Raw genomic sequence first — 16,574 nt, forward strand, 5'->3', positions numbered from 1 at the left:
GGGAAGTGTTTCTTGGTTAAGTAATTGTGTGGTTAGATAATTAGAAGATGCAGTGGTTTTCCTTGTACACTAATTGAGGGAGCATCCTTGATGTTAAACTATTTTGATGTGATGGCTTGATCTGATGCAAATGAATTAAAATGCTAATCAGGAGGCCTTCTCACATCGGGAGTTACACCTGCTGAAAGGGAACCCTGGCTCAGTATGCTTTTCCTGTGAGCTACAGCTGTCTTTGGTGCTCAGGGGACGGGAGGGGGCTGCTAGGGGCTTTGGCGTTTTTTCAGGTTGGCCTAGTTGTTTCCCACCTCACTCCCAGTATCTGTGTTTGTGTGAGGTCACATCATCTCAGTTTATAGAAACAGCCAAGTGACGCGGAGAAATCTTTCATTGCTGGCTATTAACTTTTTCCGTTTGTTTGTTTGCGCTGATTGATTCCTAGCCAGTTTTTCCAGGCCTATATCATAACACAGGGTAAGAAATCTACAGCTTGACACTTCTAGGTTGTGACCTGTATCTCGGTTTTATAACAGCGTACACTTGTATGCTTATTTTTTGGGTTTTTTTTAGTCCAAATCACTTAGGATTACAACCCCACTGACTGGCCGCAAGTATATTAAAGAGAGCAACCCATATGTGACACCTGTTTCCATAGCAACGTACAGTTTGAGCCGCCTTCATACGATGCTGGCAGGACTGAAAAATGCCCCCAGTGAAAACCTGGAGCAAATACTCAGGTAAGTTTGATGTCCAGCTAATCAAATAATTCTATTTTTTAAATAGTTTTAATAACAACCATTAATGCTAACCAGTGTAATTTAAAATGTGAGTCAGTCTTGAAGTTCTGGAATAAAATAGGACCCAGCGAGACATTTAAATTTGGAAAGATTTTGTTCTCTTTATTCAGATACATTTGTCCTTAAGACGTTGATGACTGTAAGAACAAGCGGTTCTGAGCTGCTCTGACAGCAAACTGCTAATACAAAACTTTCAAGACTTTTCTTCTTCCTACCTAGCAAATCACTCCATACTGCAGGAGATGCAAAATAAAATTTATTCTCCATGCAGATAAACGTTGCTTCAGGTACAATATATTTTAAAACACTTTTTGTATCGTGTGGAAAATGGTGTTGAAGTATTTACCCCTTGTCACAAAAAGATATGCATATTTACTGCAATGGATATAATAACAATATGCTATGGACATTTTACAGTGCATGTACAGGTGGGCACATACGGGGGGGGGGTTGCTATGCAATATTTTTACAGTTTCATGCTTTCATCATATTACGAAAATAGCTGTGGGATTTTGGTTTTTGTCTTGGTAGGAAGAGTATGTTGTCAATGTTTAGTTTTTATTTACAGGGCATGTTCCAGGGATCCTTCTCAATCTATTGCAAATAGAGTAAAAGAAATGCATGAAGTGTACTGCCAGAGCGTGCAGTCTGAAGGAGAATTCAGTAATTTTTCCAAAGGTGGGAAACATTTTACTTGTACAGAAAAGAATTAAAATGCCTGTAAACGCATTGCTCTTCTGCCATTAACTTGTAATTAACTTACAGTTTCACTTACAGGTTATGCTCTGGCACAAGTGTTTCTTCTATTTTGTCTTTTCCTGTATTCTTAAGACATAGCAGGTTTCAACACTGCATACCATTTTATAATCAGCCTTAGCTTTAATCACTGGAATCTGATGATACTTTCAGTTCTACAGAGCTGAAATGAAAAGCACTGTTAAGGGCACTGCTTTGTCTCTCCAATACAATAGTGGTGGCGTGGATTTCTGGCATGAAAAACCTGACTAACTGTAGTCTTTAAAAATCCTGCAGCAATTTTGGCTTACATACAAGGGTGGATTAGTATGGATATTAAAATCCTGCCAGTGTAAACACAAAGTATTATTTGCAAAGTTGTTGAAAGTGTGTGAAGAGGGATTGAAAATAAGGAAGATGCTCTTGAGCTTCTTGTTTCTTAATAAGGCTTTACTCTGTTCTTGTCAGCAGGTTGCTTCTGTGTTTTCTGTTGCACAGTGCAAGTTGGTTCCACAGAGGCATAACTTCTCATTGTGTTTTCTGAACTTGAAATACGTACATTATATTACGGCAATGTTAAGGATTGTTCTTACAGGTGGTGTTTTCCTCAAAATCTGGGTTCAGTAGTAAGTTATTCTGCTCTGCATTCACAAGTCAGTGCAGCATGGGAGAAGGATTCCCAACTTAACCTAGGACTAATTGGTTTAGTCCTGACAGTATTGTAGCCGCAGCAGCATGGAAATCCACACAAGCTACTGAATTGCTGTATTTCTATAGCTTAAGATAAGAATATAATCATTTTATCCTACATCACAATATTGCTTCTATTTATAATTCCTGCAGATGTTGCCAGTAAGCATTTTCGTCGTGCTGAGGTGCTGTACTACAAGGTCTTGGAGTCAGTCATTGAGCAGGAGAGGAGGAGACTGGGAGATGCTGACTTATCTGTAAGGACAACTAATCAAATTGTACCTGATTTTTAAAGGTGGACCTACAAAAAAGGAAACCAGTTGTAAAGCAGACTAGGCAGCTATTTAACAGGAGGGTAAATCTCTGAAAAATAGCTTGTAAGTACACCTGAATGGAACAGGAAAGTGTACAAGAAATAAGTTGTGTTTCCAGACACAAAGACATGTGAGATTTTTAATGACTAAAGATGGCTCCTTTTGGATTCTCTTCTGTGTCTTGCAAGATAACGTCTCTTTTTATAAGCTTGACAATCTTGCTGTTGCTGCAGAACAGAAAGCATTTCATTGTTCTATAGTTACTGTAAATTAAGCATTACAATTTGCACCTCTCTTGCAGGCAATCCTGGAGCAAGACGTGTTTCACAGATCTCTGCTGGCATGCTGCCTCGAGATAATTACCTTTACATATAAACCACCTGGAAACTTCCCATTCATCACTGAAATATTTGACATTCCAGTTTATCATTTTTATAAGGTAAAAAGTGTTTGACAGCTAGAAATGCTTATTAAGCCATGGGTGCTCTGTTGACTTGTGTTAGGTCATCTCCTTGCCTAGACGTTAACTGGCACGTTACCCCTTCATGCTCAGCTTTGCCCCTCTTTGTACTGAAAAAATACTACCCAGGTGTCTGTCATTCCAGGGCGTGCCTTGGGCATTTTAAAAATCAAAATAGCGGTTTAATGCAGGAGCAGTGTCCAAGTATCTATATAGAAACTAGTGCTTTATCATTTCATCATGAGCTACTGTTGCAACTGTTCCGCAACACTGCCTGACATGTTTGCTTGTTTAGAAAGATACAAATACCCATCTTCGAGATACCATCTGACTGAGTCACCGTAATGCAGCCTTAATATTTCTCATCATCTCTTTTCCTTGAATATCGGGAATTAAAATGAGATCTTTTTGTAAGAAATATATGAAACAAGTACGTCATGTGGATCACGATTATCTGCCTTACAGGTAATTGAGGTTTTCATTAGAGCAGAGGACGGCCTTTGTCGGGAAGTGGTAAAACACCTTAATCATATCGAAGAGCAGATCTTAGAAAGTATGGCATGGAAACAGGAATCCATACTGTGGGACAGAATCAGAGAGAATGAAAACAAAGTTCCTACTTGTGAAGAGGTGAGGACTTTTTGCAGTGTTTTACCTAGTTTTTCTATTTGGAGAGGAGGGTAGAGAGCAGACGTTACCCCCTGAAAGAGAGGCTTCAGCTGTCCAGATTTCAGTTTCACCCTGCAACCTAACCAGTGCAGAGAAAACAGCAGACGGAGTGTGCTCCGGTCTGTTTGGGGACATCTCTACGGAGGGATCCAGCTGAGATGATTTTCACCCTGCATTTACATCCATTTACCGTGGCCAAACTGGGACGGCTGAACCAGTCACTCACATGTGAAAAAATTACTAGACAGGCAGAAATGTGGTAAAAAGTCCAGACTTTTAATTGTAGGCACAGAAAGATTATTACAGTACTGTATCTTCTGGAGTAGTACAGTCACAACAAAGTTTTAGTTAGGCTTTATTGTAAGTTTTTCAGCATTCCTGTTTTTATTTTTCCCCCCCCATACTGTTTCACTGTTCAAAATCTGTAGTACAGAAGCTTTTAGAAATTTGTTATGTAGTCCATGTGTGATACAGACACTCTAATAGGAGTATAAATATTTTAGGTAATGCCACCTCAGTACTTTGAGAGATCTGCTGGGAACAGTGTTGTCGGTTCACCATTGACACCAAGACGAATAAATGAGGTTCGTGCTGAAACTGGAGGCCTAGGAAAAGGTGAGACTAAGCTTCATAGATTTAAAAATTAAAGCCGTGGTCTAAGTCGTGCACAGCAAGGAGGCTGCTTTAATGTCAACGTACAGTTCATTGCAAACACATTCATAAATGGTTTTTCCATTGCAAGTCACATGGTTTCAGTGTGAACAAAATACTGAGTGCATTTGTCTTAACCACCTGAAAACACCACATCAGAACAGTTAGCTACATCAACATTATATAATATATACATATGTATACATACATATGCTATTTATTTATACACTACTTGTGCTCTAATAGGTAGCACTTGAACAGGTTGCTTTGCTGTTATACCAAAGTTCCACTGTATATTTAGTTATGTGAAGTCTCAAACTATTTTCTTCTGGAAAAATGAAACATAATATGTTTAGGTTAGAAAAGTATTAAACAAAGCATTACTTGAGATTAAGTTGCCTCTAAAAGCACTCTGTAAGCCACAAATGTAGACATAAGGAATTTAAAAAAAAATATTTCCTGAAGAGCTTTGCAGGACGGAGTTTGTTTCTCATTAGATTTCTGTCACATATTTGTCTAATAAGGGATTATACAACAAGAGCCAACTACACCGAGGGGGGGGGGGTGTTTTCATCCACAGGCCTGTCGTCCTCTCCGACTACCCTGTATGACAGATACAGTTCTCCTGCCGCCAATCCTACAAGGAGAAGACTGTTTGTTGACAACGACAACAACTCTGACAGTGGAACTCCAGTAAGAGTTTCCCAACAGCCCGTGGTAAACACCGTGCCAGTGCAGAACATGAATCCCGAAGCAATGTCCGTGACTCCAGTGCCCGGCCAGACGCTCGTTACAGTGGCCACTGCCACCGTCACAGCCAATAATGGGCAAACTGTGACAATACCAGTACAAGGTGAGAGAAAAAGCACAGCCAAATTATTCGACTTGTTCCCATCACAGCATTAGGACACAGCAAGGGGGAGAGGGGGGAACAGTCCGCCAGTGGAGGGGGGAAAAAAAAGAAGTATGCTTAAGGATTCATAGTGGGGAAAAATTGACTAGGTGAGCAGAATTTAGAGACAACCCAGGAACTTCTGGCTGCCAATGTCTATTTTATAAAAACCAGTTATTTCAGTAAGCCTTCCTTTCTCAACTGGCATAGGATAAAAGTTGTATTAGCATGAAAAACTTGGTCCAATTTCATTATCTTATCTCCTTATGTGGAAAATTCAGAGTATTTTAACAAAACAATTTCATATATAATACGCTAAATATAGTTATAAGCAACTAATAAAAGAATTACTGAATTAGTCGAAAAAACAAAATTAAACCACCCCAACCTGCTCTTACTTTGGACTCTTTTTTTCTTAAACTACAGGTATTGCCAATGAAAATGGAGGAATAACTTTCTTCCCAGTGCAAGTGAACGTAGGTACGCAGCCTCAAGCTGTCTCTGGTCCCATCCAGCCTCTCAGCGCCCAGGCGCTTGCTGGGACCCTGAACCCCCCGATGAGCGGGGCGACGCTGCAGTTACCCGGCCAGCTAACGGTGCAGCAGATCTCGCCCGGAGAGCAAAGACAAACCCAGCCATTTACCACTGCCACATCCGTCAGGCCTCGGAAGATGGGCTCACTGTCACTCTTCTTTAGAAAGGTACTTTTTGGTCTAATTTGTGCTTTGCTTAGTTTGTATTTCAGTAAGCCTGCAGTGATTTTAAATGGTATGCTTATATTAGTAGTACTGAGAGCGTGTTCCATTTCGGAGCTAATCTATGCCCTTTGTCTATTCACACCCCTACCTGAGGAGCAGTTTTCTTACGCAGGCACCTTCTCGCTAGCAAAGGAGTCCCGTCACCTCAGCTACTGCATCACTACCTGTGACGTAGATTATGTTCTTGGCCAGCAGGTACTCGAAGGTGTCCGTTTTCTTTAAGGCTCTTTAAAAGGAAGAAATTCACCTCTGAGATACCGTGGTTTCTCTAGGCTGTGCAGTGCCCTTCCTGTGGGCAGGACAGCTCAGCATTCCGAAGTTTCAAACAAATGTTGTTCTTAGCATCGATACCGGTACCGAGAATGTCTGCGTCTTGTAAGCCAAAAAGTTATATTTAGTGACTCTTCTTTTGGCTTCTCACTTGCACGAGTTCCACAGGGTGTGCGAGGCTGAGCCACTCTCTAGCCGGGTAAGAAAAGCAGGACGGCTGTGGCCCTAAGCACAGCTTCCATTTCAACAGGTGTATCATTTAGCTAGCGTTCGTCTGAGGGATCTCTGTGTCAAGCTCGATGTATCTGACGACCTGCGGAAAAAGATCTGGACGTGTTTCGAGTATTCCTTGGTGCACTGCCCTGAAATCATGATGGACAGACATTTGGATCAGCTGCTGATGTGTGCCATCTATGTCATGGCTAAGGTAAGGCGTGAATAAAGAAAACAAGCAAAAAAACCCCAAAACTTTAAGACTTAGTATTCCAAAGACTACAATTCCTCAAAAATGCCCCAGACAGCAAACCACAAAGACACTACGAACCTGTCCTGTTCATCTCCCCTTAGGTTACTAAGGAGGACAGATCATTTCAGAACATTATGCGCTGCTATCGGACACAACCGCAAGCCAAGAGCCATGTAAGTACAGCTGGCGTTACGCCATGTGGTAGCAGCTTTATTAAATGCCTTGGTTCTATTTCAGGAACGGATCACTTTTTGAAGTAACGTTTGACATTAAATAAATGCAGCCTGCGAGCCATTCTCCTCCAAAATCCTGCACCAGTGAAAGCTTTGTATGCTAAACCATAGCTACAACAGGAAAGGTCTTTACTTAGAACCTAAGGAGGCAGTGCCTATCGGATAATACGCCCGTTAGGAGGCTGTATTTTCTGCAAGAAGGAATAAGTTTCTAAAAGGGAGACAATGTGATGCAGACTGTTCTTTCCAGAGTATGTAACTGCGTATCTAGTCATCCTGCCTTTGCCACGCTCCTCTCTTTCCCCGCAGGTGTATCGGAGTGTCCTGATAAAAGGCAGGAGACGCCGGTGCCGCTCTGGCAGCAGTGACAGCAATAGCCAGCAGAACTCGCCTACAGACAGAAGTAAAGAAAGAAACAAAGAAAGAAGTGAGTGATTCCACATCCCAGATGTTTGGTTTTAATTCCATTTCCAAAGCAGTGTGCATAAGAGCGGGATTTTATGTCACCCCACCCCAAACAGTTCCTTCTTTGGTAAACTTGGACCCAATTAGGAATATATCATTAACATTTAAAAGTTGCTGCAATTCAAGCTTAGCATTACACCCACATTGACAGTTTTGAATCCACGACATGTGCTTACATCAAGAGTTTACCGTGACAGCTGGCCTCGACTCCCCGAGTTCAGTTTGTTCGCCAAAGCAGGTGTCTTTGTAGAATGCAAGAAAATGAGTGCTAGCCCGCGTTCGGCCGCTTTTATTTCCTGCGGCTGCAGCAGTTTCCTTTAGAGTAGCTGGCTGACGGCAGCGCCGCAACAGCCCAGCCACCCGCAGCAGCTGTTGGGGCATCTCTGACATCCCTGAAGACTCTTTCCCTGGTATTTGAACAGACACATTTTCCTTGAAATAACATTTATACAGGAAAGCACGTAAGTGATGCTGTATACTCCTACCCCCACTTTACTTAAATAGACGGCAGTATAAACTGTAGCTATTGATGTTTTCTGTCACAGAGAGGCGGCAGGGAGGGGAGGAAATAATGATATCTATTTTGCAACTTCCCACATTAAACCAGCAGGAAGTATTACTAAGCCAAGTATTTCTACTACTAGCTGAAAAAGACTACCGTTCCCTACCCGAGGCTGTGCCAGCTGGCACCGAGCGAGACCAGCTCCTGGAAGTATAGCACAAATGCCTGGAAAATGGCGTTTCAGCTCTGCTTATATCGTGACGAAACTCACGCTTATGCAGAAAAGCCACTTGCAGTTTATCCAGGCAGAGGTTAGAAATCAAACACGTTTCTGTACACCTGCAGAGCAGGTGGTTGGTCTCGAACACCAGACTGCTTTTTTGTAAGGGAAGATGCTAAGGGAACAGAATTAGCGTCGCTGACACTGACACCGGGCTCGCGGTCACTACTGCGGTGCAGGACCCCAGCGCGGCTGCGTGCCTGGGGGTGAGGGGCCGGGGCGCGTTAGGCAGCTGTGGCTGCGTAACAGAGGGATTGCGCTCCTCTCGGCAGCCAGCAGAGACTCCAGCCCAGTGATGCGCTCCAGCAGCACCCTGCCCGTACCGCACCCCAACAGCGCACCCCCCACCCCGACCCGGCTGACAGGTGCCAACAGTGACACAGAGGAGGAAGAGCGCGGGGATCTTATACAATTCTACAACAACATCTATATCGAGCAGATTAAAGAATTTGCCCTGAAGTATACTTCAAATGCAGTAAGTTAAATTCCGTGCTTTTCATTAGTAATTCGTTTGGGGTTTTTTGTAATGTACGTGCAGTAAAATACTCTGAGCTAACCTCACCGTAAGCAAATTCAAAGGGTTATATTTTTACGACAGTAATTTCACCTCAAGGGCAGACTGTGCTGCTAAAACACCAAGTACTTTCAATGCCAATTTGCCGTTTCCTCCTGGATGAAATAGGCAGCACCGAGCGGTATCAACTGCCAGCCTCAGACAGGGTCAGAAAAGTAAATTAAGAAAATACTAATCTGGCCTAAGAACATGACAAAACTTGCATCTGTTCTAAAAACGGATGGTATGGCACCAGCAGAAAAACACTAAACTGTGTTTAAGGCAACCAACTCACTAAAGCCTTACTGCAGTAACACCCGAGACCAGGTACCAACCATCACGTGATTTTCATTTTCTCTTGTGCAGACCGACTCTCCTCCGCTCTCGCCCTACCCCTTTGTGAGGATTGGCTCCCCTCGCAGAATCCAGCTGTCCCAGAATCACCCAGTCTACATCTCGCCACACAAAAACGAGTCTACTCTCTCTCCTCGAGAGAAAATATTCTATTATTTCAGCAGCAGCCCATCTAAGGTGAGACTGCAGGGGTTTAGTTTGCTTTTATAAATCCTTACTTCGCTATTTTCTTTTTGGTAGTGAAATTAGAGAAGGTGGTGCAACACACCTTTCTGTTGACACCGTTTAACCTGTACTTTTTCACCTGACACTCTTCAAACTGTCAGTTCAGGCCTCTGAGAAGTTGTAAAGCAATTAGGCGTCCAAGGTACTTGTGTACTTTTAAAAGTTACTCTTGTCGCTGATCCACACGAACGACTGGGGAGGCGCAGCCAGGGCACCCTTTGCTTTCAGGTAACAGGTGAGTTACGTGGCATGGCCACCGCTCAGAGAGAACATTAAATACAGTCACATGCCTTATCTACCTAGCGGGGGAAAGAGTCCTCCAAGTGGCTCTTAACACAAAAGGACTTACCAGGTGGATACGTAACAGGCTGGGTCCTGTCACCTCTGGTCACCAGGAATGAAGCAGGAATCTTCCCTCAGAAGCATCTTCACTCTAGATGGCAGTGGCGGCGCCTGCGGGGGCGGGCAGCGGTCGTTCCCGCGGCAGGAGGGGGCCCTTCAGCTCTGTGTGCTGGAACAAGCGGCTCGCTTGAGCTCCAGCCGGGCTGGCGTACTCTAGCTCTGCAACGAGCAGTACGGGGATTAAACAGGTTGGTCTGTCACAGGCAGCAGATCGCCAGGAACAAAGCCTACATGATCCCGCTGTAACACAACTAACCGCCGTTCACTTTATGTTTTGCTCATCACAACAACGAGAGGTAATTCTGCTCCCCCCCCCCCTTTCTCCCTCCAGAGGCTAAAGGAAATTAACAGCATGGTTAGAACCGGAGAAACTCCGACCAAGAAGAGAGGCATTCTCTTAGAAGATGGTACCGAAGCACCAGCTAAGCGGATCTGTCAGGAGAATCACACGGCTCTGTTAAGACGACTACAAGACGTAGCAAATGACCGCGGGTCCCACTGAGCGCAGTGCCCCCACACAGGTATTCCCTCGCTGCTGCTCAGCCCGGGCAGAGCGTGCCGAGGAGCCCGGCCGGGCCCCGGCTGCCTTGCCCACCTCCAGGCTCTGGCTGCCGCAAGGGGCCAAGGAGCTGAGCGGTCGCACCCCTAACCCAGCTTTCCCCCCTGCGACAGGTATCGACAGCCACTTGCTCTAACCCGTCAACTCGCGCTGCTTGTGTCGGGGCTCCCCCGTCGCCCTCACCTTTGGACTGGGAAGTTACTCACGCGCCACATGTGGCAGCGCTGCACCAAGCTTCAGCGGCGTCTTGGTTTTTTTAACAGTAACCACCTCCACAAAAACAATGACTTACAGGTAATATTCCAGCAAAGTCCAGTTCTGCTTGGGAAGGGAAGATGGGAATAACCTTTCCAAGCCCCGAAGGAAGCTGGCCGAGTGGATCCTTTCCCTGTCCAGGATGTGCCGTGTGCCCCTGCCACCCATCATGTCATTCTGCTCCGCTGCTGGGGCGCCCTGTACAGAAGTAGGTAGCTTTGTGACGCCTTGGTTTTAGCTGTGCAATGTTTTCAAGTGAACTCACGTTCAAAGGTGGCACTTTGGTAGGGCTGTGAAGCACCACGTGTAAGGCAGAGTAGTTTTGCTGTATATTTGCAATGGCACTTTCTAAATGTGAATTATTTTTTTTTTTCCAAAGGCTGACTTCAGCTGTCTTTTCTGTATTGAAGCAATTTGATTTTTGTATTTATTTTCAAATTGACAGCCCATAGCTCCCCTCTTCAGCAAATGGCATTAAGGTTTCATTGTAGCGCGGTGCCTTTGCAGTAAGGAATGCAGGATGCTAGGGACGTCGGCTTTTTCCGAGGAATTTTATATACTTGTAACGTTCCTGCAGCGCGCTTTTCTTGAGAGTCAGGAACTGGCCACCTCACTCAGCAGCAGGACGGTGGGGTCCAGCTCTTAAAACATTTATGTAGCTTTTTTACTTTGTTTGTAAAGGACAGGGCTTGCAGGGGGTTGGGTTTGTTTTTTTTAGTGGACTAAATGAGGCAGCCTCGGAGAAATCTCTCCCCGCTACCAGGATAAGGAAGCGGCAAGTATATTACTATAGTTGTCTTATAAAATAGTTCCAAAATACCAGACTTAATAGGAAAGCATTAAACATACTAACACCTGGTACAGCAGGGCAGCTGACGGCTTCAGTGACACAATGGGGAACACCGGTGGCGTTAACGGAGAACGTAGCACACGTGGATTCCCAGAAGCTTATATAAGGAAACAAAAGTTAAAAGCTCTGTGTTTTTAATCATTCCTGCTCCTCTGAATTATTGGAAAACTTAGGATTTAATTCCACTGTCAATTCAATTCATGCAACATAAAAGCATCTTTTGTTCTTACCTGCGTAACAAAAAGGCTGAAGTCAAGAAATTGTGTAGATGTCTCTGTAAAAATATTTATGAAATTGTCAGACAATTCTTGTTACTCTGTACCATTTACGTTACTTTGTATGAAAATATTGCGAGTGTATTTTTCAATAAAGAACTTATAAACTCACACTCTTACGTGAAAAAAAGCAGCATGTGTGCAAAGCTGAAGAGAGCCTGTAGTTCTCAAATGCTAAACGTGCAAAAAAATACAAATTAACAGAACTATCATATATATAGGTGGAGTATACAAGCAGAAAAACTTCAGTCAAACATTGCAATTAATGGTTTAAAAATAATAATAATAAAATAATAATAAAATAATTATGCTTATTAGTCACACAAGGTAAGGATTTTCTCTTGTCCCAGTTCAGTCATGGCGTTTCCTCCCACGGCACGGGGGACCGCAGGGGGCTGGCCGGCCGCTCTCGGGGCGCAGCAGCGAGGCCGCCTGGCTGCACTGCGCTGCGCTCCAGCGGAAGGAGAATTACTGTCCTGTGCACCAGCCCACACCCTCACCTTCGAACTACGGGAGGGGAATTTCTAAAAATTCTTCATCAAGTTGTTGAGGGCTGCGGCTGCCGGTGGCCACGTGCTGCACCATTACCCCTCAGTACCTGCTGGATGTCATCTGTGTCATCACCTGGTGGCACTGAGCATCAGCAGCTTCTGTTGCTTCTGTCCCTTTCTGAAACCAAATAGTTCAGTAACCCTCAGCTGTAACAGCAGCACAGGGTGTTACGCTGTGAAACAAAAAAGCTACTTCAACAGAAGCACTCCAAAGGAAAATAACTCTAGTACGGAAACATTATTATTTAAAAAAAAAAAATCTGAAGTAGCTTCACAATATTTCTTTCAAGATTTAGTAGAGTCATTTGGTTGGAAGGGACCTACAGCAACCACCCAGGCCAAGGGCACACGCAGCTGCTGAAGCCTGCTAGCACAAGTTACAGTTTCTGAAATATTCTTTCTGGAGTTCAGAATTGCAGAGATACCATCAGAACCGCCCTTAAACCCCTGGCAGGGACCTCATCGCAGCTGTTCATTCAATGATACACCCGTACGGTCACGCCAGGAGAAAAAGCTCCGATCGCAGTGCTATTGCTTCAGTACTCATTTGCCTACCTTGCTGCTGGAACAGCTTCTTTTAACACACAAATCCAACTGCAGGAAGACATTGCCTTCTCTCCCCTTTCTCAGTCTACTAAAAAAAAATATATTATTTGGATTATTCTTTCTAAACAAAATTCCACATTCTCTACAGAAAAAAAAAAAGTCAAACTGCTATTAGCATGGCTCTAGCTTAGAGCAATCCAACCCGCTCACCAGACCGAGAGGCCCGTGGCAGCTCAAAGATAAAACTTACTTGACCAACCCTCATTTTTATTGCGCCACCCGAGCGCTCTCCCTTCTCCCTGTTTTTGCAGACTGCCGTGTTTCCTAAACCCCAGCAGCAACCAAAGGGAAACAGCAGCTGCCACATCTCTGAGCCCGCCACGGGCGATGCTCCCCAGGCGTTGCCTCGTATTGAGGCCCCCCAGCACCGCGGGGGCGGGCAGGAACACCCAACCGAGCCCTGCCTCTGCCCTGCTGCAGCTCCCGTGGGAGAGCACCCCAAGACTGGAAGGGATTAAAATTCTGTGCAAGCCCCTCACCTAAGTGGCTTAGGAAATTCCCAAGTCAGTGATTTAATACAGAGGTTTCTGAATAATTACTAAAAAAAAAAAAAAAAAGCTCTCTCATTGCAGTGCAGCCCAGCTGTGCCTCCCCACCCAGCCGGGACCCGGTGCTCGGGCACAGCGCGAACCCCATGTCCCGCCTCACACCCAGAGCCCTGCACCGAAGCTTTCCTCATGCCCGCTCCGAAGCGTTTACCTTTCGCCCTCAGCCTTCCCGGGAAGCGTTAGCGCAGAAACGTCTCCCAGACACGTTCCTTGGAACAAACCAACGCCCACACCTCAGCACCACTGCCCCGGCAACACCCGCTCAGCCTTCCCAGCGCCTCCTCCATCGCCGTTTTCTATCCCCGACTCGGAAGAGGCACCGGGCCATGCCAAGGCACTCGCAATTCCGCATAACCTGCCAGGTGTCCCAAGGGCACCGGCTGGCGGGGGCTTGAACGCCACACCGAAGGGACCACCAGCTGAGGTATGCGGCACGGAGCCACCCCCTCGCCCTTGTACCGGGTTACAGAGCAGCTGGCTGCTTCTCTCATGGCTGTTTACACGTCGAACACTGCGTTAAAGCCACTCGGTGCTGTACCCCGTTCTAGAGACTTCCCCGGCAGCAAGGGACCACTGAAAGCAAGCTGCTCCACAGCAGGGCCGTGCTCGACTAAGGCCATATGTCTGTTAGAAAGGTTAACAACCAGCCGCACGTGACACGGAGGATGGACTGGAACTGAACAAGCGCATATTTAGGATTAGCGGAAATCTGTTCCCTGAAATGCAAATAACAAAACCCAGGAACACTATGAAGGATTATCATCGTCGTTATTTTTTAAGCAGTGAATCAGCTGCACAAGAATCAAGAAAAAGGTAAGAGAGCAACCAAAGAAACATTTTCTAACTATTAAGCTAGCTGCCAAGCAGCTCCCAGAAGCTGTTTGATTGAAGCCCAAGACAGCAGCAGCCGCGGCTGCCGCCAGCGCTGCCCTGTGCTGTGCCACACACCCGCCCGCCGGCACCAAGCGCTGGGGAAGGCCAGGCTGGATGGAGCCGCCTGGGGCCCAGACCCTTCCCAGCGCCACGAGGGGCAGGGCGCAGCTCCGGTAAGAGCTGCCGAGATACCCAAAAGCAGCGGAGGGATCTCGGCCGCGCGAGGGCACGGCTGGCCTGCCCGAGGCCCGGCGAGAGGCCGCTCCCCACGCGTGGCACCGCCAGCTCGGCCCAGCCGCAAGCAGGGAGGAGCGGAACGCGGCCAAGCGCGCTCCAGAGCGAGGGGGTCCTGGGGCAGTTCCTTCAGCCCCGCGCTGCGTGCGCGCCCAAGGCCTCTGCTTCTACCAAGCACCTCAGAAGTGCTGGAGGCAGACGCCGGCTGAAGCCCCACACCACAGCTGCTGCCACAGCCCTGCCCCACCTACCAGCCTTTCCTCCTGCTGCAAGAGGGAGGCCGAGCAAGAAACCGGCTCCCGCTACCGCCTCCCCTCTCCCTCCCTCCCGCCCTCTCGAAGGAGGGGATCAGCAGCGAGACCACTCACCCTTTTCCACAAGGGCTGGACACAGTCTTCGATCCCTTCAGCAAAGATCCCGGGGGGAAGCCATCGCACCCGTGCTGGGAGACGAAGCCAGGAGCTGTCTGCAGAGCTTCACGTGGCCACGCCAGCCCAGGAGACGCCGCACGCGCTGCCAGCACACACTCACCGCTGCACCCCGGAGCGGGCACTCGCAGCCTCCTGCCCCGCAGGATTCCCCTCCCGCCAACGGAGGTGGGCCAGACAGCTTCCGTGGCTGGCAACATGGCGTAAAAATGGCACGCCGTGCTCCGGAAGACTGAAAAGTTGAGCTTCAAACCCCTGTTTTACAATGGCAGCAGCTCCCCAAGGCCGCTGAATGAGGAGGACCGGAGTGGAGAAGCGCTCCGTGCCCAGTTACTGGTGCCTTCGCTCACACAGGAGAGCGGCCACACACACACGCATGTACTTGCGCACGCTCACGCTCTCTGGCACCGTTACTGGCTCTCCAGGAACAGCTGTGGCACTAAGCAGCTGCTCCAGAAGGCTGGTGCTTCCTTTGGCTTTCCCATGGTGGGCAAGGAAGAGAGGGAAGGACAAAGTCTGTCTGCGCACGTTGTCACCGAACTGAGAACGTAACAGAGAGAATCGCTTGCCTTCTCCCGTGATCCACAGGTTTTTCCTTTTCTATACTGATACATGTACAAAATTACCGAAGGGTTACAGCTACCTGCCATCCAAATCCTGTTCTCACAAAATACCTAACTTTAGCATGCAAGACAAAGAATGCAAAAACCATGTGAGAAAAAAAAAAAAATATCTTTAATTCAGAGGTAAAATGTTCCTACTGTAGGAAAGGATACACAAACCAAAGTGCCAATTCACAATTTTGCGCTCTCCTCAAAGTTTTTGATCTGAAGGCAGGACTTAACAGTTTATATTACGTATCTTTTTCTAAAAAATACTTAGGAGTAAGAGCAAAGCTCTTGGAAGTCCAAAGCCTTTTCCCACTCCTTCCTTCCAAAGAGGCAGGAATGGGAGAAAAGAGAAACCGCCATTTAAAAATGTCAAATCCCTTATTTGCACAGGTTTATTTTGAGGTTTGCAGTGGAACATTTTGCTCCAACAAGCCATCAGCATCAGCAAGAAAGCAACATTTAGTTTGATGTTACCTTGCTGGCGCTGGTTTGTAGCACTGCTATACTGCTTCCCCCAACAGCAGCCACCGTTTCAAGGCTCAGACAGCAAAACGTCCTACACCGAGTCTGTCGGCTTTACCCTAGTTACTGATGCATCAAAGCACCAGGGTGTGAGGAGCTCCCCCGGGGATGCCGTGGCTATACGGATGCAAGTGGAAACACACAGAATTATTCTCATAACAATTTTGCAATTGTCTGAAAAGGTATCAGCAGCTACCGTCAGCGGCACTAAAGGCTGCAGACTTACTCTAGATCTCCCCATCCATTTTTAAACACCACTGCCTTAACACATCATCTTCTCAGCCTCCCAACAAAGTCGGATTGAACTCTGAGCTAGCGGAGATAGATTTGTATCGGAGACAGCACAAACCGAGCCTACTTGGAGTTAACTGCCCTACAAAATCATACCGAGTCACATACATGTCACTCACCGACTGACTCAACCTAGGCCAAAACGTCCTTGGGAAAGATCTGCACTCAACCACCGCTTAACACAGCGCAGTTTGCAGTAAAACACCACAGTGCACTTAAAGCCATTAAATATGTTTACGTCTGCTGTACTAATTCACA

At 46.4% G+C, this 16,574-nt stretch overlaps 1 protein-coding gene and 1 long non-coding RNA gene across 8 annotated transcripts in view; one reads left to right on the forward strand and one right to left on the reverse strand.

Moving 5' to 3' along the window:
- The window catches only part of RBL2 (RB transcriptional corepressor like 2), a 25,111-nt gene extending 13,348 nt beyond the window's left edge, over window positions 1-11,763 (forward strand). For 4 of the 7 annotated variants that reach the window (XM_037408654.1, XM_037408656.1, XM_037408658.1 and 1 more), the window contains 15 exons: window positions 568-734; window positions 1,363-1,472; window positions 2,373-2,476; window positions 2,835-2,972; window positions 3,459-3,623; window positions 4,166-4,277; window positions 4,894-5,166; window positions 5,632-5,906; window positions 6,484-6,660; window positions 6,801-6,872; window positions 7,242-7,359; window positions 8,452-8,654; window positions 9,099-9,263; window positions 10,045-10,234; window positions 10,386-11,763. In XM_037408654.1, the coding sequence (XP_037264551.1) occupies window positions 568-734; window positions 1,363-1,472; window positions 2,373-2,476; window positions 2,835-2,972; window positions 3,459-3,623; window positions 4,166-4,277; window positions 4,894-5,166; window positions 5,632-5,906; window positions 6,484-6,660; window positions 6,801-6,872; window positions 7,242-7,359; window positions 8,452-8,654; window positions 9,099-9,263; window positions 10,045-10,215 (2,250 nt within the window). In that variant the 3' untranslated portion in view covers window positions 10,216-10,234; window positions 10,386-11,763. Of the gene's footprint in view, window positions 1-567; window positions 735-1,362; window positions 1,473-2,372; window positions 2,477-2,834; window positions 2,973-3,458; window positions 3,624-4,165; window positions 4,278-4,893; window positions 5,167-5,631; window positions 5,907-6,483; window positions 6,661-6,800; window positions 6,873-7,241; window positions 7,360-8,451; window positions 8,655-9,098; window positions 9,264-10,044; window positions 10,277-10,339 lie in introns of those variants that run through there. The other 3 variants (XR_005107606.1, XM_037408655.1, XM_037408657.1) reach the window with 3 other exon arrangements.
- On the reverse strand, window positions 10,143-14,724 carry LOC119157623. The gene is made up of 4 exons (XR_005107607.1): window positions 13,817-14,724; window positions 12,759-12,834; window positions 10,384-12,376; window positions 10,143-10,241 (listed from the first exon to the last, which is right to left on the reverse strand). It is a non-coding gene; the product is annotated as an uncharacterized LOC119157623 (long non-coding RNA).
- Window positions 14,725-16,574: the final 1,850 nt, after the last annotated feature.

This window comes from Falco rusticolus, chromosome 15 (genome assembly GCF_015220075.1).
Source record: "Falco rusticolus isolate bFalRus1 chromosome 15, bFalRus1.pri, whole genome shotgun sequence".
Lineage (NCBI taxonomy): Eukaryota > Metazoa > Chordata > Aves > Falconiformes > Falconidae > Falco > Falco rusticolus.